This window comes from Glycine soja, chromosome 18, assembly GCF_004193775.1.
Source record: "Glycine soja cultivar W05 chromosome 18, ASM419377v2, whole genome shotgun sequence".
Taxonomy (NCBI): domain Eukaryota; kingdom Viridiplantae; phylum Streptophyta; class Magnoliopsida; order Fabales; family Fabaceae; genus Glycine; species Glycine soja.
The window spans coordinates 57,258,350-57,280,630 of NC_041019.1; the positions used below are offsets into that span (position 1 = coordinate 57,258,350).

Below are 22,281 nucleotides of genomic sequence, written 5' to 3' on the forward strand. Positions count from 1 at the left end.
AATTCTAATTTGGTTTTAGGGTTAGGGATTTGGAAATAAATTGGTTTTAGGGTTTTTTAATGTATTTTTCTTTTTACCATAGATAGGTAAAACGCAAAAACGCAAGTAGTTTCAATGTGTCTCTCAAACGTTGACACGTGGCAGTCAACGTCTGAAGTTAACCGTCAACGTTCGATTGGGCCGTCTAAGACTAAAATTGCAGAATTTATAAAAATGGAGACCAAATTTGTGAATTAAATTATCGAGAGACCAAATGCGAAATTGGAGTAAAACTGGAGACCAAAAGTGTAATTTTGCCTAATCTCTATTACAATAACAAGTTATAAATTTTAAATTTTAATCAAAGATATTATCAAATGGGCTATTTAATCAAATGGTGAAATATGACAATGATAACTTAATAAAAACCAGAATTGATTATACAATCACTTGGGTTACAGATTTATTTTCAACAGGACATTTAGCAATAATGTACTATAACATATTATTGGAGGTTTGGGTTTCAATCTCCATGGGCATGAAATCAAATGTATATTTTATCTAAAAATGAGTCAACCTAATAGGAAAAATTTAATTGAATGTGAAATAAAAGTGCTAAATAAATTCTGGTTATAGAAAAAATGATTGCCGAATAGATTTTATAATTAAATCTCGAGTTTGAATTTCAACAAATACAATTACATTAAAATTTTGGAAGAAGAGTTTTTTTTTTTTTTTTTTAACTCAAAGGTGCCAACAACCATGACGTCCATAATGCTCCCACAGTGGTCCTCATGGGACAATTACGTCTTCCTTGTAAAATAAAGTATCATACCCTTTCAAGAAGTTCTCTGACTCGTATTCCTTTCTGAAGAGCCCCAGTTCAGAAGGGATACCTACAGGACTCACACTAGAATAAGGTTGGTCAAAGACAATGTCTAAAGATAGAATAAAGATACTCATCAACACGGACCACCCCTTTTATATATTCATGCATGTAGTACTCTCTGCTTGTTTCCCTTTCATTTCTGTTACTGCATTCTTTTCCAATTAAATGGAAACCTGCACGTGAAAGTAGCTTTCAGCGAGACTATTATGATCTTAACTCTAGGTACAGCAGTAACAGAATATGGTACAAAAAGGAATAACAATACCAGAACTTATTTCTTAAATGTTTACTGATGAAAGGAAAAAGGGGATTGGGGATTGAGGCTGTATTACTGTTTTAAAAAAAGAAAAAAAAAAAAGAGTCATGCATAGAAAAAACGTGATTAAGAGGAAAGAACTCCATCAAAGATGTTATGTGAAGTTTTCCGATAAAGATTAGTTATCCGCAAAGCTAATGAATACTTCATATCAATAAGGTAAAAAAAAAAAACTAAAAAGGCTAACATTTTTTTGTATTATGAGATGAAGTTGATTTTCTGTTACAGGAACCAGTGTTGTGATCACCAGAAACAGCAGTTACATAAATGCCTATCAATCCCAGATTTGAGTGTTACAAATATTTCTCAAACTCTTCTAAATCTTCTGTACGTGACGGATTGAAACTATAGATACTAAAGTCTAAAACTACCACTCTACCTAGTCATCTTGTGCTACAACACTATCAAATTGTAAACAGATATTCCGAACAGAAAACAACACACATCAAACACAGGAGTCATTTGTTAAGAAAGTTGCTGACATGAGACATCATTTCTTGGGTTCGGGAATGGGAAAGCTGATAATTATGCAGCACTTGGAATGCATGGCCAACGCCTTTGTAAACAACTGTTTCAACCCTTTTCCCTGCTTTGGCCAAAGCGTTTGAGAACTCCAAGTTCCTATCTCTAAGTATATCCATTTCTGAAACACACACCATAGTGGATGGAAGCCTCAAATCTCTCAACTTGACCGTGCCATGTGCAAGAGGGTTGCAATAAGGGTGGTCAAGTGTGGCCCCAAGAGGGAGTGCCAAGCGCCAATAAGTGTCAGAAACGGATAAAGTGAGTGCTGAATTGGGTGGCTGAAGGGAATGTTTCTCAGAGAAAGTTATATCTTCTCCTCCAAAGAAAGGTTGGATCAATATAACACCCTTAAGAGATAATGGTGTGTTTGATGTTGATCCCATGCGTGTGGCCACATTGTAGGCTATGTTGGCACCTGCACTATCACCAGCTAGGAAAAGGGAAGACATGTTGCAATGACTCAGCCACCACTTTTGGACACTAAAGCCATTCAGTGCTTCTCTTTTCACCCACATGAGAGCATTGGAACCATCATCATATGCCATTGGAAGACGGTTCTCAGGGGCTAAGTGGTAATCCACAGAGAGAATGACACAGTTTGCTTTGGAAGCAAGGTTGGTCAAGAACTCGTGGTAACAGCTCCAAGCAGCAGAACCAACGCAGAATCCACCACCGTGGAAGTAAACAAGCAAAGGAAGAAGAAGCTTTGAGTGGTGGCAACTTATTGGCATATAAACACGTGCCCACAAGTTGGTCTCTTTGTTGATCATAACATCTTTGGCAGTGACACCACGTTCTGATGGCACTGTGCAGGAGACACTAGGCACAATCGGTGGCCTTTCTACACGTCCATCTCTGTGGACTCTTATGAGTCCTTGGATTTCTTCAGCGATGATTTCACGTTGCTGGTTAGTGTTGTTTACTTGAGGGTTATGCCTGAGTGAAATGGCAGCCATATTGTAAAGATATTGAAGAGTGAAAATTACTTAACTGTGTGATGATGCCATAGTGGTGTTCTGGTTTGCTCCTTTTATAGAAGATTAGAGAATAAAAAGACAAAGGGGTTGGGCCAATGAGAAGGCTTCAAGTTGGAAAAAAGGTTGAGAAGAAGCTTCATTCTCATAACCATGTGCTATTATGAAGATTCCCGTGTGAAGTTGGAAAGTCTTAATATTTTTGTCTCTTTAGGATTTTTCCAATGTGAAATTAACTCTTTCTTGCTTAAGGCACACTGGAAATCTAGCTAGTGTGAAATCGAACACGGAGAATCTGATCAAAATAAGGGGAGTTTTCAGGAGAAACATTATTCTTATCTGATGATGGAGGTAAATGCAGCTAGCACTTCATGCGTTACTTTTCTAACAATCAAGAGTTGCAACTTGCACGCTGTTATGACATTTAAATTCTGTGACTTTTATTTTTCTGCACTCAAGGATGTAGACAAGGCTTATCTGTTTGAGATTTTGATACCCAATCCATAAAGTGAAGTGAACTAGGACATCTGTCATAAGCCACAATTCTTCTGGGCTAGCTGCTTTATCCTTGTGCAATAGTATCATGCATTTTTGTGTCTCTATTAATCTCCTATTCACTACTAATGGTTGGCTACATTGTTACAATCCACAAATAAGAGATGGTCTTGTTGATATCATAGTTACGGATACACGGTACATGGTACATGGTACTAGTACTTGTACACGCGTTTGTGTAAGTATGCAATTAATTAGTCACATTTTATATTATTATTACAAAACTTTCTTTAAAATCAAGTTAATATGAAAGAGTTTTTGTAAACCCAGCCTAGTGGTGGGAGATTGAAGTAGTTTGCATGTGGTCTTGATTCAAACTTTGTTGTCCTGGTTGTAAAAAAAATGGAAGAATTTTGTAACTATAATTGATATGGTCTGGTAAAACATGTAATTCTGCTAATATATTAATAATTCAAATAATTATTCTAATTAATTGATCAAGGTTAATCCTCAAATAAATAATCCAACGTCAACTCATCTTGACCAAGTTCGCAATTTAGATATAATTTCCTGCTTTAATTAATTTCGAAGAATTGACCATTTAAGTGCAATATAGGTTCGATGCTGCTGCCATCTTGTAGTGTTTGACTTGTTTCCTTTTCTTTATAATTCCAGCAAACTGATGGTTTTGGGTTAGAAGCTACTAAACATATGGGAATGGACCAGACAGAAAGACTACCAAAGTAATAAAGAAAATAAAGGATATTCTTCTAATTCCAAGCACATGCAAATGGAAAGTTAACTTTATTCTTTAAATATCCCATATCTCTCTACAAATATGCCCTCTATTCGCATTGATCTTATTATTCTAATTTCGCTTTCAATTCTTTATTTCTTTCAAAATTGAAAGAAACAAAACAACTTCATACATCTCTCTACAAATAAGTCTTATTCTAATAATGCGCACATACATTTTTAGTTTATAAACAATTATCTTGTTTTTTTGGTCAAACAATTACAAAAAGTTACCATCTAATACAGTAATATTTAGTTAACTGCTTTGGTTTTTCTACAAAAGTGTTGGTTATTTTTATGCAAAAGCAAAAACATTAACTACCAAACATCTTGCTTTTGGCACCATTCTTATGACAAGATATAAGGGTATACTTTGTTATTAGTCACAGGTGAAAATGTAAAAAATAAAAATAAAAACCATTTTAGATTTGCCTGTAAACATGGCCGCAGAAACAAGATATATATATATATATATATATATATATATATATATATATATATATTTCAAGTTTGGACCATATAACTTTTTGGATTATCATTTATATTGTGCTTTTCATTTCAGCTTGTCATTTTCTAAATTCAATTGATTTGTTAAGCAATGAGATATGTAACTCTCACAGCGAGCAAAAGCAAGCAAAGGTAGTTCAAATTCTTGTTTTAAGCCCTTCAGAAAAAAAGTTATTTATTATTATTATACAATTTTTACCATTAGTTGGTTTAGCCCAATGATATCCAAGGTGTGTCTTTGCTTATGAATGAACTTAGAATTTTATTAGAAGAAAAATCACTTAGATTTTTCTTTGTAAAGTTTCTAATTTTTCTTTTATTTTTATTAATCAACAAATATGTTAATTTCTGAGAATATTGATTAAGAAGTTAAAACAAATAATATTTTTATTGAAATGCGTAAAATTATATAATTTATAATTTTTTTACACATACCTATGATATTTACGACAAAGATTTTTGTAGTTTTTTAATCAATGTCCTAAAACACTGATTAACGAGATCCTTATTCATTTTAAAAACCCTTACTTTAAAGTTTGCTTTCGACCTAAAAATAAGTAAAGTTGGTCCTGGCTTTAGTTCACACCCAAAGTGATTGTTTGGCTATCCAACATGAACATCCATTAATTGGGGAAAAAAAAACATGTTTGGTCTTTAATTGAAATGTCGATGACAGTTGTATATTTAGCTAACAACGTACTAAACAAGGTAAATACATGTTCTTCATATTTAGGTTTGCATATCGTTGCACAATCATCCTGGATTCCATTGCAAATTAAAGTTGACCTTTTAGAACTAACAGTCCTGGTTAGCTACTATTTTTTATGATGCACATGCTAATTACTAGGGCGGAAGTACGAAAGTTTTGTTTCTTTATTTTAGTTTCATATATATGTTTCACGATTTAAGGTCAACTAGCATTTTGCAAAAAGAATTAAACCTATGTAAACTTTGGGAACGTGCCACACTATGATACATATATCTTTTAATATGCATGTGTTTATTCATAGATACAACATAACACTCAGGATTCCTAATAAATATTATTAAGCACGTAAAATTATTGTAATTTGGATTATGTTGTAAAAGATATTTTAATTATTTTTTAATTTTTTGTATTAATTGTAAAATTTGTTTTGATTATTTGGTAAATAAATTTTTTTAAATGCTAATTTCTATTTTTTAGTTTTTTTATTTCATTTTTATTTTTAATATATTTATTCAATTTTTTAATTATCTTTTTTAAATAACTCATGATTTATTATTTTTCTGTTATTTTATACTTTTCTGTTACTTCACCTATTAGTTTTATCGAATATTTATGATTTAATAAATTAACTTTTCAATTACCATCAATTAACTTTTCACCTAATTTTGTAAAAAACAACATTAATATATAGGATTAGGTTTGAAGTTTTAATTATGTAATTTTATTAAGATTTTGTCATATAATAATTTCATCTGACCGGATAAAAGAGCAGGTCGAAAACACACATGAAAAAAAAATATCCCTAATCAAATTTAGTTGTTGGATTCCACCAACTCTTTAACGGTGCCGTCTTAACCGAAAGTAATTAATTAACTAAATACTGCTTATCTTTAATTACTTGAACAGCATGGAGATAAATATAGCCATTAGTTTTTGGAGTGGTTGTATTTCAGTGGGAACATCGCCTGCACAAATCGCACGAAATACAATGTGGAATGTTAGGCACTTAGGCTTCTTTTAAACAAAAGTATTAATTGATTAAGAAATTAGAAAAATATAAAATGAGTTTTTGACCAAAACAAATTAAATGTGCTTAGAGCTTTAATTTTACCTTGGTCTGGAAAGGTTTTTAATATTTATTAGGTCCCATTTGGAAGATTTTATTCCAAGAATCAAAATCTGATGCAAGTAGTTAACGTCGTGGAGGTTCATGATCCACTTCTTCTCATCTTTAGATCCATATGGGCCTGTCAAATTTCAAAACCCATTGACATGCCAAAGGCTTTTCATCTTTTTATTCTTTAGGTTAATTATTCCTTCCTTTCTTTCTTCTCCTTTTTGACCGTCTCCATCCATGTGTGTAGCCAGAGCAGAGATAAAACCACTGAGACAGTGAAAAGGTAAAGTGTCATTCCTCACCAAACTGCTCTAGATGTATATATCTATTCATTTTAGCTAGGGATGGAATTGGAGATTTATGCAGGAAATGGTGCAAACAACAAAGTATTGTTTTCATCATTTCATGTACATATATATCTTTCAAACAAGGCGCGATACATTTTTTGTAATAATTAATAAAAATAGAGAATATTTCCTTAAACCAAACATATATACCCTTATGTTAAGTGAGTGATCCTTTATACTAAGCACACATATTAACACAACATTATGAACTAGAGATTTATTCCTTCTAGTTAGGACTTAGTAGCAGGCCCCAAACACTGTGCACATGAAAGCCTTACGGAACTAAAAAGGCAACACAATCAACAATCATCTACAGATTTGCAGAATAGGCAAAGCAGCATGTGCCTCATATATGAAAATATGGGTTTATGGATTAAAATATATTTTTTTAAAACCATGGATTGAAATAAACTTGCACCTGAATAAACTAATAATTCACCAACATTACATTGGTCAGCATGGAACTTGGTTAGTATCCCTTAAATAAGATCTCACGTCATGTTTGAGTTTTGTTAATGAAAAAAACGTGGTTAGAGGAAAAACTATATTCAAAGTGGTCAATCAATTTACTAATAATCTAGGACAAGAACCAACCATTAAAGTTGCTGCAGGATAAAGAAATTCAAGGGAAGACGAAGGCAGGCTGAATAGTCATTATAAACATGCTATAGCCCACACTAAAAGAGACCTATCTACATTTTATGTCAAATTGTCAATGATCAAGAACTTGCGTTGGTTCAATAATCTGAACATGAAAAGCAATCAAGGCAAAGGTATACTGATTGGTTCGGTCCTATTAGTATATGTTCCACTAGAGTCTAGAATGAGTTTAAACTATAGGCTACAGCTAAACCATTTGGATGGTCCATATTTTTCAACACGTCATGAAAAACATGCTATAGCCCAAAATCCTAAATAATCCATTTCCATTTTGTAAATGAGAAAGAAAAAAAAAAACTTAGGTCCAATGAGTTTCTCAACGAACAGCAGAACACATGAGTACATGACCATGATTCATGAATCATAAGCACTATATTATATCACTGAAAGCAATATAAAGTGTACCAAGTCCAGTGAATAAAGTTTCTTAATATGGTGCTACGAGCGGATTTAACAGTAAATTTGGTTCGTCTAGCTATTCATAACTAGTATAGGCAAAAATTCCATTGGGAAAATAAAAATGAATCGGACTGGTGAAAATAAAGATAATTGAATTTTTATACGGTAAACATCAATAAATAAAACTTTTTTTGTTTTTTTTTGTCGTTAAAAATCATGATAAAAATATATTGATAACATTAAATGTTATTTTTAATAAAAAAATCACTTGTAATTCCTTAACCGGCCAATAATAAAGAGTAATTTATACCTATAATAAATATATCATATATATATATATATATATGCAATACTCATTGTTGGTTTCCACTTTTCGTTAGACTTGTTTATTCTTTAACTGGTATAATAAACCTTTCCTTTAATTGTTACAAACAATTTATTACTCTTTCATTAGACAATACTCTATTTTACAGTGTGTTTGGTTTTATTGCAATTGAGAGGGGTGAGAATGGATAACAATGAAATACAATAAAAGTGAAAGTGTGTGTGGAGTGTTTATTATGTATGAAAGAGGGGTGAAAGTGGTACAAAAGACGTGGGTCTCATGCCTGGACAAAATTGTTTTTTTTTTTTTTTTTTTGTGGCATTGTGATACTCGTGTCTAGTCTATTGAACCTGTGACCAAGCCTTTGTTAAGTCTTTTGCTGCTCATCCTTCTCCACATACCACCATCAACAATATAATTAATTATGTGACCTAACTTGCTACTCTCTTTCATCCATTTTTATTCCTTTTCATTCTTCATATTTTCATTCCTCTCTACTAAACATAAACTTAATTTCTTTTCTATTCAATCTCCCACATCCTTTTCACACCTCTTCACATTTATCTATATTTTAATTTTCACATTTTTTTATTAATAATGAGTTTTAATATATAATAAGAGAAAAAAATATAAAAAAAAATTATGTACATACACAGAGTATCTGTATTTCAACTGGTATATAGTTAATAAAGCTGATATAACATATACTAATTTTAAAAATAATAAAAAATAATATTAACCTAATTAATATTATAGTTAATAAATTTAACCGATGAATATTAAAAAAAGTAATTTAGGAATACTTTCTTGTGTCAATAGTAATTAGACCTAAATTTATTTATTTATTTGTCAATAGAAAAAGACTTAAATAGTAATAACTAATAAGACATTTTTTGTTATTTGGTCACACACACAAAAAAAAAAGACATTTTTGTGGCCATACCACTCATGTTGTACTCTCAACGGAGCACACACATCAAGTTTTGGATAGGCCCAGAAAAGTGTCCAAAACAAAAAAAAAGGGAGTATCCGCTAAACGACAATGCGTATTTGGGCGCGGTGTATAAACATAAAGCAGCATCCATCCGGTGCCGTTTCATTCAGAGTTGCATCGACTGAAACCCCTAGAAAAAACCCCACTTTCTCTCTTTCACTAGCTCCGTTCAAGTTCTAACTAAGCACTTCGTCGCTGCTTTTGCTTCTGTAGAAGATGTCTCTGCGAGTGCTGAACCCTAACGCCGAAGTGCTGAACAAATCGGCGGCACTTCACATGAACATCAATGCCGCCAAGGGTCTGCAAGATGTCCTCAAAACCAACCTCGGTCCCAAAGGAACCATCAAAATGTCTCTCTCTCTCTCTCTCTTCATTTTCTTCTTCTTTTTTATGTTTTCCATTTCCCTCACGCTCTTTGAATCAGGCTCGTTGGTGGTGCCGGTGATATCAAGCTTACCAAAGATGGCAACACTCTCTTGAAAGAGATGGTTAGTTTCTTTTCTTTTTTAATTTTTTTTACTCCTTTTTAGTTATATTAATTGAGATCTACGAGTACGAGCGCTAGAAAAAATGTTAGGTTGAAATGTTGTTTATTTTGTTTGTTGTGTTCTCAGCAAATCCAAAACCCGACGGCGATTATGATCGCTAGAACGGCTGTGGCGCAGGATGACGCTAGTGGTGATGGCACCACTTCCACTGTCATCTTCATTGGCGAGCTTATGAAACAATCGGAACGTTACATTGATGAAGGTTAATGAGTTTTGTCACTCTGTTGGTGTTTGTATTTGTTTCTCTATTAAGCTATTATTTGCATTGCGTTACTTGTACTCGTTGTGTTTGTAGCTGTAAACTCTAATGTGTGACTATTTATCTTAATCCGACTTTATTGATGGTTTTATTACTGTGAATCACTGTTAATTTTTTACTGCTTTTAGTGATTAAGTCGTGATTTTTTTTAGTTAATTAGGGAGAGATTTAGAGAAGTGGAAGAACGCAAGTAAGGTTATGAAACAATATTGTCTAAAACAGATTTGAAAAAAAAGAAGAGACTGCATATGCAAAAGACATGAGATAACACAAGAGTGTAACTGGGAATTGGGAAGTGCAGGCTCTTAAAGCTTGAACAATGCCATTGGAACAACCATGAGCTGCATACTAAAAGAGAGGCGTTTAATGTAATCCTATTCTATAGTAGGTTTGGGGCAAAGAGATATCCCTAAAATGTGGGAGGTTTAGCATTTTTTTGTTTTGATGACTTTTCTGTCATTTCCTCCTCGGCTAATGTTAAGATGATATATGTATATTCTAGGTATGCATCCTCGTGTGTTGGTTGATGGTTTTGATATTGCAAAGCGAGCAACTCTGCAATTCCTTGAAAAGTTTAAGACTCCTGTTGTGATGGGTGGTGAGCCTGATAAAGAGATTCTCAAGATGGTAGCAAGAACTACTGTGAGGACAAAGGTAAAATTTACTTTATTTTATCTTTGTTGTAGATGACATTTTATCATACTTTGATATTGTGGATAAAATGAACAATGTATAACTTGTCAACATAATTTTTCAACATGCATTATTTTCTTACTATTTTTATATTTCCTCACCATTTGCAGTTGTACGAATCACTTGCAGATCAATTGACAGATATAATTGTTGATGCGGTGAGTACACATTGAAGTGTTGATATTTATTTCGAATCCTTTGTAAATATTGATTTTTTGTTTGCATGCTGTTTGGTCATTTGAAGTAGTAGATTTTGTTTTTTTATTGGACCTGTACCTTTTACAGCTGGGTGTTTGTGTTTTTCTATGATAGGTTTTATGCATTCGGAAACCTGAGGAAGAAATTGACCTGTTTATGGTGGAGATCATGCACATGCGGCACAAATTTGATATTGACACACGCTTGGTATATTTTATGAATGATTGTAGCCACTTTTTTCCCGCTCTTTGTTAGTTGTATTATCTTGATAATTTTCCTGAATTTCATATTACATGTATTGTATAGATCTAGGATTTTAATATGTTGTTGTCTTTTCATCAATATTTTGGTAGGAAATTCAAATTCTCAACTTAATAATACCCAAGTAAAAGTTGGGATGTGATGAGGAATCAACTTAGTTTACCAGGGAACTCCTTTTTCATTATAGTAACAGTTTTAGACAAAGTTAGAATATCTGTGCCACTGTAGCAATGACAGTATTCATCATCCTACAATAATGCAAATAAGCGACCCATATTTAACTATAACTTAACCCCATTGTCTTACTTCACTTGTAATTGCATTATTATAGTGCACCTTATGTACTGGGTCTACCTATCTATGCAGTTCTTGCTCCAATGAGTTCATCCCTCTGTGTTTTTCTAGGTTGAGGGTATTGTCCTTGATCATGGTTCTAGGCACCCTGACATGAAGCGACGTGCAGAGAATTGCTATATCTTGACATGTAATGTATCTTTGGAGTATGAGAAGAGGTAATCAAGCTGATATTTGTCAATTTCTTCCAATTTGTGTTGTATACACATGCACCAACACTATCATAGTTGTTCCTTAATGCATGAACAGAAGCAAGTTTGTTATAGAATGGTAGACATTGTTGAAATTAATGTATGGATTGTATAAATATTCTCAATTGGTTAAATACAAGTATCACAAAACTATAAATTGTAGATATATTGTTTTTAGTGATTACCAATACCACATGTTGCTAGCTTTTCTCAACTGGTCTCTATTTTGGTGATTGTGTATTTCTTTACTTCAGACACAATATGTTGATGTCGTATAGTAATGAGTATGCTCACATGACAGGAAATGTTCTCATTAGTGTAGGTTTATGTTTACTCTGTCTTTCTAAGGAAGGCTTAGTTAACCTGAAACAAATCAAGTATATATACTATATATAAGAAAATTAGGTACTGTAACACTTAGAATGTCTTTTTTATTAATCTGAATTTTCTGTTTACTCTTTCTAAAAAAAATTGATTTTCACCTAAAACAAATCAAGCCTAAATGTACTACTACAAGGAGATTCTATTTCATTTATTTCCTCTATGCAGGCTTTATAGTGATAAATTTAATAATTTCAACCCACATAAGCATTGTTTGGTCAACACTTATTATATTACTTCAGTCAATGCTGTATATGTTTTGTGGTTTTTAGTGTCAGATGATGTCTGGCCTGTCTGAACTCATTAGTTATCTTGGATGGTTGTATCGTATGTAGTATGTGAGACTAATGAAGTCCATATTTTCTCCTCAGTGAAGTAAACTCAGGGTTTTTCTACTCAAGTGCGGAACAGAGAGAAGCTATGGTTGCAGCTGAAAGACGGCAGGTTGATGAAAAAGTCAAAAGAATCATTGAACTGAAGAATAAGGTAGGAAATATTTTCTCTTGTATGTATTGATTTTAACTTTTCGCTGGTCTAAAATCCGGTCTGTGTTATGTTGCCATAATAAGAACAATTTTATTTCACTGCTCTTGACTAAATACCTTAATCATACTTGTGTGTTTGCAGGTTTGTTCTGGTAATGATAGCAATTTTGTTCTCATCAACCAAAAAGGAATTGATCCCCCATCTCTGGACCTGCTTGCAAGGGAAGGAGTAAGTAACATACAATTATATTTAAGTTTTCTTCTATAGAATAATGTTTATCAAACCTGATTGGGGCTTTCAAACATCATCCAAAGAGTGTCTTGGTTGAAAAATATACCCGAAAATAATGTAACTGTTTGAATATCCCATAGCACAAATTGCCCATTGCTAATGTAATATGAAGTGAACTCTTAAGCAGACGTCGGTTTACACAATCCCTAGCCTGTTTCCCTTCTGATTTTCTGTCCCATTGTTTAGATAATTGCCCTTCGGAGAGCAAAGAGGAGAAACATGGAAAGATTGGTTTTGGCCTGTGGAGGGGAGGCGGTAAACTCTGTAGATGATTTGACTCCTGAATGTCTGGGTTGGGCAGGATTGGTATATGAACATGTCCTTGGTGAAGAGAAATATACATTTGTGGAAAATGTTAAGAATCCTTTTTCCTGCACAATCTTGATTAAAGGTAACCTTGGCTCCTTGCACCTGTTGTGAGTTTGTTAAGCAGATCCTTCTGTACTACTATTTATTATTTTTGCATGATGTTTGCTTTATGTTGGAACAAAACTGTCTTTTTGTTGCCACTGATGAATATAAGATGAGAGGATTTGCAATGCTGTCATGGTGATGCAGGTCCTAATGATCATACAATAGCTCAAATTAAAGATGCTGTACGTGATGGTTTGAGGGCCGTTAAGAATACCCTTGAAGATGAATCTGTTGTTTTAGTAAGACCTTTTTCTTTGCCAATCAATTATTTTGATACTTTGATATTTTGTATTTTACTTTTTTTCTCTTCTTTTGGAATGTACATGCCCATGCTATTGATTCACTCCATTTTCTTGTGATAATTTCCTGTCAAATGAATTTTCAGATGTTCCCTAAAATGCACACATGGTTTGGTTAGCCTTACTACAAAAATTAAAATACCCACTCTGGTTTCTAATAAAGTTGGCCTAGCTGTTAGATGGTTCAGAAAATACTGAGTCAAATTGGACCTAGCAGTTGCACTATTTTGTAGATAATTGTTGGAGTTCTGATTTAAATCAAGGAAAGATGAATGTAGAATTTGACATGCTTTCAGCAAGTCCTTAAATGAGTTATATAAAATGAGCCAGAATATTTTATTTCACATTATTACAATAATGTGCATTTCTATACTCTCTTGTGTGCTTGTGTTGATGAATGAATCTAACTGGGAGAAAAAAAAAAAGTTGTGCCTTGGTGACTTGTTGGTCATGGGTTCGAATCCGGAAACAGCCTCTTTGCATATGCAAGGGTAAGGCTGCGTACAACATCCCTCCCCCATACCTTCGCATAGCGAAGAGCCTCTGGACAATGGGGTACGAAGTTTTTATACATGTTTAGTTCAGTAACTTGATTTGTTCCCATAGTTGATTGAATAATTTTGGGCTTCTAGTTGAATCCACTTTTTTAAAGTAGTTAATAGTAGGAAAGAAACCGGTACAACTACAAGGAAAGCTGGATATAACCAATAGCACAGCAGTCACAGCTAACTCTTTATAATAGCACTTAATATAATTCATATATCCTCCAATACAGAACTCTTGTTTGAACTTTTTTTTTTAATTGTAATAGACTTGAAGAGAATTTTCTTTCCCATGATCAGGGTGCTGGTGCATTTGAAGTTGCTGCTAGACAATATCTGATGAACGAAGTTAAGAAAACAGTTCAAGGGGTAAATATGAGTGTCTCTGGTTTTCCGTGTTTTTATTGTTCTTTAATTGTCACTTACATATTTCAATTTTTAATACTGATTTTTATAACCTTGAACAGCGTGCGCAACTTGGTGTTGAGGCTTTTGCTGATGCGCTTCTTGTGGTGCCTAAGACACTTGCTGAAAACTCTGGACTTGACACTCAAGATGTGATTATTGCCCTTACGGTATACTTCCCTTGAATTTATTCCACTTGTCTTCTATCACCTAATTGTGAATTAATGGATATTCTCATAAAGTAGAAGACTGATTAGCATTATTGTACTTGCTGAATGCTGTTTCAGGGAGAGCATGACAAAGGAAATATTGTGGGGTTGAGCCTGAACACAGGAGAACCTATAGACCCTGCAATGGAGGGTATTTTTGACAACTACTCTGTGAAGCGCCAAATCATAAACTCAGGGTATGGTTGAATCTTGAACAGTTGACACCATCAATTTGTTGTTTGGTTTTGAAACTAGGATCACATAAATACTAGAAAGTGAGGGAGGAAAGAGTTTTTAAATTTAAATTAAAGGGAAAGTGAAAGGAGAGAAATGTGAATTTCTAGAAGTCAATTTTTCTCTTTTCTTTCTACCGTCTCCAACCCATAAAAGAAAATACATTTTTATCTGTTTTTCCCCACTCTATTTTCTTTCCTCCCTTCCAAAGATTACCATAAGCTTGAAGCTTTTATCCTTTACCTGCTCATGATGGTGGGTTTGGATTTCATTTATTTTTCTGACTTAAACCAAGTGATTGAGCACAAATAGTTAATGTGTTGAAGTTATGGTTGAATCGTTTGGGTATTACCTGAATTTGATCTTTTGTGGAAATAATTATTGGTCAAACTTTACTTACCTTTTGGTCGAATTCCGAATTAGTCACCTTTCCCATAATGAACTGGAGGGTTAAGATAAAAAAAAAATTAGTGATTTTAACCATGCATTAAAAAGTTCACATGAATGTGTTAAAAAAATCACATGAAATTAAAATAAAATCATTATGTATAATAAAGTTTCAAACCAAAACACTAGTCTAAATTGAAATGAGCATATATTTTGCACGGTGGTGACATCTCTCTTCGGACCATCTAAGCTAACAATTGATTGGACCCAAAATCACATCTCTAGACTCTAGGATGTGTAACCATTTAAAAGGTTCCATTGCACACCAAAACAATTTAAGTTGGCTTGGTTACAATTATGTAGTTATGTCTTTTATCTGTTCATGCTATACAGGCCTGTTATCGTGTCTCAGTTACTGGTGGTGGATGAAGTAATTCGTGCTGGACGTAACATGCGGAAGCCAACTTAGGTGTTCTTTCTTGAAGTTTCTCTTTTGAATAGGGTGTGCAATGAACTTTCTCTATTTCAAGGTGCCAGCAGCATTCGTTGGGATTGTTATGACTCGCTTCTTTTAATCTGCTCTAATGGAACATTTTTTCTGGGTTTTGTTTTTTCCCATTTTAATTTTATTCTCTCTCAATGACTGTCATATAAGTGTTCTATGACTGAATTTTGGGCTCCTTTTGAAATTTGTAAGCATAATTTATTTTGTAGAAAATTAGTTGAAAGAATGCTTTACCTTGGAAAGTTGCTTGTTTTAAACCAGCAACATCTCTCTCTCTCTCTCAAACTCACGCACACACGAGCAACCCCAGGTTCCTAGAGGGCTTCGTCTTTGTAATTTTGTGTGAAACGTTGATGGCATTGAATTAAAATAGTTAAACTGGGAAGATTTTCATTTATGGTATTCGACGGAGTCGGGTGCCTGATGGAGAAAAACTAATCTGACTTATCTGCAATGACTTATCTGCAATGATGTTGTATAAAAGTTGTGTTAATATTTAATCGTGAACTCATTTTATGAAAATCATGAAAATAGTAGCAGTGTAGGCACAACTTTGAAAAGTAACAATAGAGAAGAAAAATTATTCCTGCACTTATTCCAAGTGCACTGCACAGTCTGCACTACTGTGTTGACCTGTATTTTGCTATCATACAACTTTCGGACATATTAAAAATTTACAATACACCAAGAAATGTTTGTTTTGGGTTTACTTACATCGGTGGTATGTGAAAAAAATTATTTCCTTAAAGCATATTTTTTTATTCTTATATTTATTTTAATTAATCAGTTTTTTGGTTGCTCATGAAATTCATTTTTTCATATCATTTTTACCTTGTTATTTGTTAATGTCTTTTTAAGCCTGTACATTAGTGAGTTTTCAAAGAGATGAATTTAATGGATAAAGTTTTACCACTTGTACTTAATAAAAAAAGATTGTTTAAAAAAGGTCTTCAAAAACTAAAATTAACAATTTTTTAAAGAATTAATGTGTTATTAATTAAATAGATAGGTAAGGAGATTATTTTAGAATTTTTAAAAAATTAGGAGATCAATTTAAAAAAAAAAAAAGAGTTAAGAACCATTTGTATGTTTTAACTTAAAGTTATTGACTTTTTAAATAATTACAGCAATGCTATATTTAAAGCAATGCCATATTTAAAGTAATTTTTAATTTATTAATAATGTAAAAAATCTTATAACAAATATATGAAAATTAAACTCATCAGAGGTGGGGATGAATTATTCAACTTGTTCATTTTGTCAAATTGGTTAATTAAGTAGTATTTTTTTTATTTTCTTTTAAGTAAAATCTTAAATTAATTTTTAAGTATGAAATAAAAATTTCATAGAAAAGTGTATATGATCAATTAGCAGATAAATAATCAAAAGTAAGATGACTTTTAAATAAAAATATATGTACCACAATTTGTAAACATCCCATGTACTACTCCAAAAACGGGTGTAGGTCTGTTTTGCATTCCACGAGTTGCTATTTGGTGAGGTGAACTCACACGTGTGGAGGGTGTTAGGTAGAAGGAACTAGGAAGAGAGGCAGCGCACGAGGTGGTAGCACTACATGTTTCTTTTCATTCATTGTTGAACTTCAACTTCAACTTCAACTTGAACTTGTTGCATTTGGATCTCATGGCAGAAGAAGCACTACTGCAAAACAAGCAGGTTCTATTCAAAGGGTACATAGATGGTGTTCCTAAAGAAACCGATATGGAACTCAAGGTCGACTCACATATTGCGCTCAAGCCTCCCCCACAAGGCTCATCAGCTATTCTCGTTAAGAACCTTTATCTCTCTTGCGATCCATACATGCGCGGTCGCATGCGTGATTTCCACGGATCTTATATCCCTCCTTTTCTTCCAGCCCAGGTAGCTAACTAACTAAGTCTTTTTTAATAGTATACACTATGCATTCATACTCACATGTGTATTTTGATGATGTAGGCACTTGAAGGATTTGGTGTGTCTAAAGTTATACACTCTGATAATCCAAATTACAAGCCTGGTGATTTCATTACCGGCTTCACTGGCTGGGAAGAATATAGCCTCATCCAAAGAACTGAACAGCTCCGAAAAATTCACCCCGATGATGCCATTCCTCTCTCCTTCCACGTCGGTCTTCTTGGTATGGAGCATCATATGCATCCAGCACATATGCCTGTTTCTTTATTTTAATTTTTTAATTTGTATGTTTATATCTTATAATTTTAGAAGCTGAGGAATGCTCTGGTCCTCCTAAGTGTCTTTTTTTCCTCCTCTGGCCCTTGCTCCTTTTTGCTAAAAAAAAGAAAAAGAATGCTGACCACACTCTCCCTTTCCTATTAGTTGAAATTTATTGAAAATCACAAATTATGTTGGGTTCCCCTTCTAAACGAGAAGGGGACCTATCATAATTTGTGATTTTCAATAAATTACAATCGGTAGTAGTGTCACTAGCGTTTCTCTTAAAAGTTTACTGTATCCGATTGTCAATATGAGGTGTTATATTCATATTTCTGTGTTTGTGCTTCTTGCTGTGATTCATGTGGTCATAAGAATGGATCCTCTAATGATAATTTATTAGGTTCATGTGAAAAAAAACTTGTGACAATCTCTCTTTATAAACAAATATATAGGTGCAATCTCATCAAATTTTGTAAATGTCTATAAAGAGTGAGATGGAAGCAAAATTGCACCACAAAATCATGCTAAAATTTTACATGAGAGGATCGATTCGCATGAGGTCATATTTTGTTTTCTTTTTTATGTTTTTAGATGTATAATTTCTTACTCTTTGTATTGGTTTCTTTCTCTAATTAGGAATAATTTTCTGAATCCTCTTTCGTAGCTACATTGAAGAAATAAAATCAATTCCATAGAATAAGTTGTGACCCTGAGAAAAACACCGATCAGTTTTGTTGGATTCTTTTGATTCTCTAGATCGATGGTTGTTTAGTTTGCCTTTAAACTTAATAATGTTTTTCTTTGAAATATTGAATTATCTGCTGTGGTCATCAGTTATGACTTATGAGTATCATAGAGACCAAAGAAAAATGTGTGTCTATACTCTGTACTCTGTATAGTATTACTATTACTATTACTGAATAGAAAAAGTGCAGAAACACTAACAATTACACTTAGGAAATAAGCAAGTCTCTACCCACTAACCTCAAAGAATCGTCTCTGCCAGCTACAATCGGAAAACTAACCAGAATGATCCTCCCCTCTCCTTACTCCACCTCATCTAGATAATTGACTTGTGTTCTTTGTCTAAAGGCTCTTGCATTTATAACAGAAAAGAATATGCTGCCCGCATGCCGCGCAAGTTCCCTTTCTAACTTATTCCTTCTTCTCCCAGAGCAATCTTTCCATATATTAAGCCCAACATCGCCTTGATCCACTAATTGGCCTCTAACAGAGTGCTACTAGTTTCAGATTTCAATTTGTTGACAGTGGTGATAGTTTCTTTCAACCTATTTATTCACTCAGTGGTTGAACGTTTTAGCCACTCATTGATAAAATAGGATAGCACTATTTTGTGCGTAGTTATTATTTTCATATTCTGAGGTTGTCATAGAGCGAACCTTCTAATTTCAGAGTTCCTTAGTTGTTTTTTTATGCAATTATGTTTTTTATGGCCTAGTTCTTAAAACCTTGGATATCCTTTTACCATTCAGGCTTTGTGTTTTTCGTTTTTCTGACTTGTGTATGGAAGTGAAATCATTTTCCACTCTTCTAGTGGTGCTCCAGTTTGATAAATAATTAACCCTTCATTTTTCCTTTTAATTTTATAGGAATGCCAGGTTTTACTGCTTATGCAGGATTTTATGAGGTCAGCACCCCAAGCAAGGGAGAATATGTTTTTGTATCTGCAGCATCTGGTGCCGTAGGTCAGCTTGTAGGCCAACTTGCTAAGTTGCATGGCTGCTATGTAGTTGGAAGTGCTGGGTCAAAGGAAAAGGTCAGTTTAACTAATTATTTATTGTATAATAATTGCCCAAAAAAAAACTCTGCTTGAATTAGTTATTCCTTCATGTATACAAAGATGAAGTATTGACATTTAGACACCCATGGATGCACACACAAACACTAGAACCCAGTATTTTTGTTCATTTTCTCATTAAATCTGTTATATTAGGTTGACCTTCTAAAGAACAAGCTTGGGTTCGATGAAGCTTTTAATTACAAGGAAGAATTAGACTTGAATGCAGCTCTACAAAGGTGTGTAACAAGCTCGAAAAGAATATAAGTTTGAATTGTTATCTATTGTCTAAGGAAAGGGAAAATGATTTTTAAAAAATTGTTTGAAAAATACGTTCCAAATATTAGTACTTCTCAGTCTTATCCTTCATGACTTCCACAATCAAAACTGGAAATATCATTTATCCTGTGGCTCACATGACAGATATTTCCCGCAAGGCATTGACATCTACTTTGACAATGTGGGTGGGGATATGCTCGATGCTGCACTCCTTAACATGAGGATTCATGGTAGAATTGCAGTTTGTGGGATGGTATCTCAGCAAAGCCTTTCCAAGCCCATAGGGATATACAATTTATTCAACCTCATTACAAAGCGCATCAAAATGCAGGGTTTTTTGCAAAGTGATTACTTGCACCTATACCCGCGCTTTTTGGAAGATGTTTCAAGTTACTACAAGCAAGGAAAGATTGTGTATATTGAAGACATGAATGAAGGCTTGGAAAGTGCTCCAGCTGCTTTCGTTGGACTTTTCCATGGCAAGAACGTTGGTAAGCAAGTCATTCGTGTTGCCCATGAATGATTTTTTCAGTATTTGGTTAGCTGAAGCTTGATATGTTTTAAACATATTCAATTGAGAATTTTTGGATGTTCTTGAACTGTGTCAGCTGGCAAGGCCTTATTCTCACCTTCTGCCTTGAGCAGAAAATGTAAACTTTTCAGTATGCCTTAATTATGTAGAAAATAAAGTAGCTGCATTAGGTGGATATTGGATCTTCTAAAATAATGAGATATGTAAAATGAGAAAATCAACAGTAGATACGTTCATGTGATCTCAGTTTGTAATCCTCACTTAAGAGACAAAGCTAAATTTGCATCTGGTTTGGTTGAATTACAAAGAAAATGATTGAAACTGTGAAAGAAATAGATGAGAGGTATAGACCTACCAATTTCAAGGAATATTTTCTATGAGTTTCATGATCAGTTGAAATTAGATAACTTCACCATAACAGATGATCATGATATAGAAAGATTAAATGTGGTTGCAGCCACGATAATTCGCTGGCCATTTTGGAACCCGACTATTCAGCTGGTTCAAATAATCTGTCCTCGTTATGTCACCACCACCTCATTTTCTTTTGCACCACAAATCTCTCATGTGTAGTGATTCCTCCTACACAAACAATGTTGGACACCACCTTGGTCCTCCTTTCTTGTGGTCTGTCTTTCAGAATACCAGTCAAAAATCCCTTTCAGTCTTCACTTTAGATTTATAATTCCGTGCAATAATAGCATGGGGACTTGGCAGAACCAAATGGTGGCGGCTTCCTGATTGCACTTGTTAGGAAGAGCCATTTTGGATGACCCCGTTAAATGGATTCAAAATTTCAAATTACATGTGATCTTTGTATATATGCATTCCCCTTCCCTATTTCCTGGGGGAAAGTGGCCCTTAAGCAACCTTAAACCAAGCACATCCTAAGAAAATGGCAAATGGAACATAAAATGTTACTGCTTTTCAACCTGGCGTTATTTTACTATTGGGGGAGAGTGGGATAGGGAATTGGACAAGAAATGAGCACAAGTTATTTATGTTCCTGTTCAATGCTTATTGTTCCAAGTAAAGTATCTCAATACGTAGGTATAGACAAAAGCGATAGACTCAGTATGATTCAGGCCATTGCACACAAATGCTTTATGCGCCCAAACCAAAGAATTCTTAGACCTGACACATTAGTTATGCTAGAGGCTTTGAAATATTTAGCAATTAAGTGAATTTAAGTTGTAGAGGATTAGCCTCAGATATGTGCAAATGTCTTCACTATAACTAGCCCGCACCTAAGCCCTATATTTTTTACTTTTTTTGGTGCTGACCTAAGCGCTATAAATTTAGCGTATAAAGGACCACCATCTACACATATTTTCCCATATATTATTATACTACTGATTCATTGATTGATTTGAAATATTGAAATGTTTTTATAACTACTTTTACTTTCATCTCATCTTGAGTCAGCTTCATCTACATCGTCTCCTATCAAACGTAAATCTAACGAGCCTTACACCGTTTGAAGGCTCAACCACTGGATTAAATCACTTTATTTTGGTCGGCGCTCAATTAAATCACTTGTAAACATGAGAATTTTACAATTAACATAATGTTTAATTAGCACCAGCTATACTGTTAGAGATAGATTTAAGAATTTTGACATGACTTTGACAGTTTTTGTGACTGTGATCCTGAAAGAAACTACATACCAACTAGAGAAATTTATTGTATTATTATATGTTTGTGATTACTTTCGTTGTCATTACCACCATTGTTATTATTGTTACTGTCATCACCAGTTATTATTATTGTTGTCATTATCACTATTGTTATTATCATTTTCTTCACTAT

At 33.6% G+C, this 22,281-nt stretch overlaps 3 protein-coding genes across 3 annotated transcripts; 2 read left to right on the forward strand and 1 right to left on the reverse strand.

Annotated features, from left to right (window-relative positions):
* Window positions 1-1,370: 1,370 nt before the first annotated feature.
* On the reverse strand, window positions 1,371-2,687 carry LOC114394797 (probable carboxylesterase 17). Its single transcript, XM_028356470.1, has one exon. The coding sequence runs from the start codon at window positions 2,663-2,665 to the stop codon at window positions 1,643-1,645; it is 1,023 nt and encodes a 340-aa protein (XP_028212271.1). The 5' UTR covers window positions 2,666-2,687; the 3' UTR covers window positions 1,371-1,642.
* A 6,435-nt stretch (window positions 2,688-9,122) lies between these two features.
* LOC114396633 (T-complex protein 1 subunit zeta 1-like) lies at window positions 9,123-15,948 on the forward strand. Its single transcript, XM_028358720.1, has 15 exons — window positions 9,123-9,381; window positions 9,456-9,519; window positions 9,646-9,781; window positions 10,341-10,492; window positions 10,642-10,689; window positions 10,844-10,936; window positions 11,396-11,502; window positions 12,288-12,402; window positions 12,544-12,630; window positions 12,880-13,084; window positions 13,252-13,346; window positions 14,249-14,317; window positions 14,416-14,523; window positions 14,641-14,759; window positions 15,577-15,948. The coding sequence occupies exons 1-15, from the start codon at window positions 9,248-9,250 to the stop codon at window positions 15,650-15,652; spliced, it is 1,608 nt and encodes a 535-aa protein (XP_028214521.1). The 5' UTR covers window positions 9,123-9,247; the 3' UTR covers window positions 15,653-15,948.
* A 1,194-nt stretch (window positions 15,949-17,142) lies between these two features.
* LOC114397538 (2-alkenal reductase (NADP(+)-dependent)) lies at window positions 17,143-20,772 on the forward strand. Its single transcript, XM_028359617.1, has 5 exons — window positions 17,143-17,569; window positions 17,645-17,825; window positions 19,474-19,640; window positions 19,818-19,900; window positions 20,085-20,772. Exons 1-5 carry the CDS (start codon window positions 17,333-17,335, stop codon window positions 20,461-20,463), a joined length of 1,047 nt encoding a protein of 348 aa, XP_028215418.1. The 5' UTR covers window positions 17,143-17,332; the 3' UTR covers window positions 20,464-20,772.
* The last annotated feature ends 1,509 nt before the right edge of the window (window positions 20,773-22,281 follow it).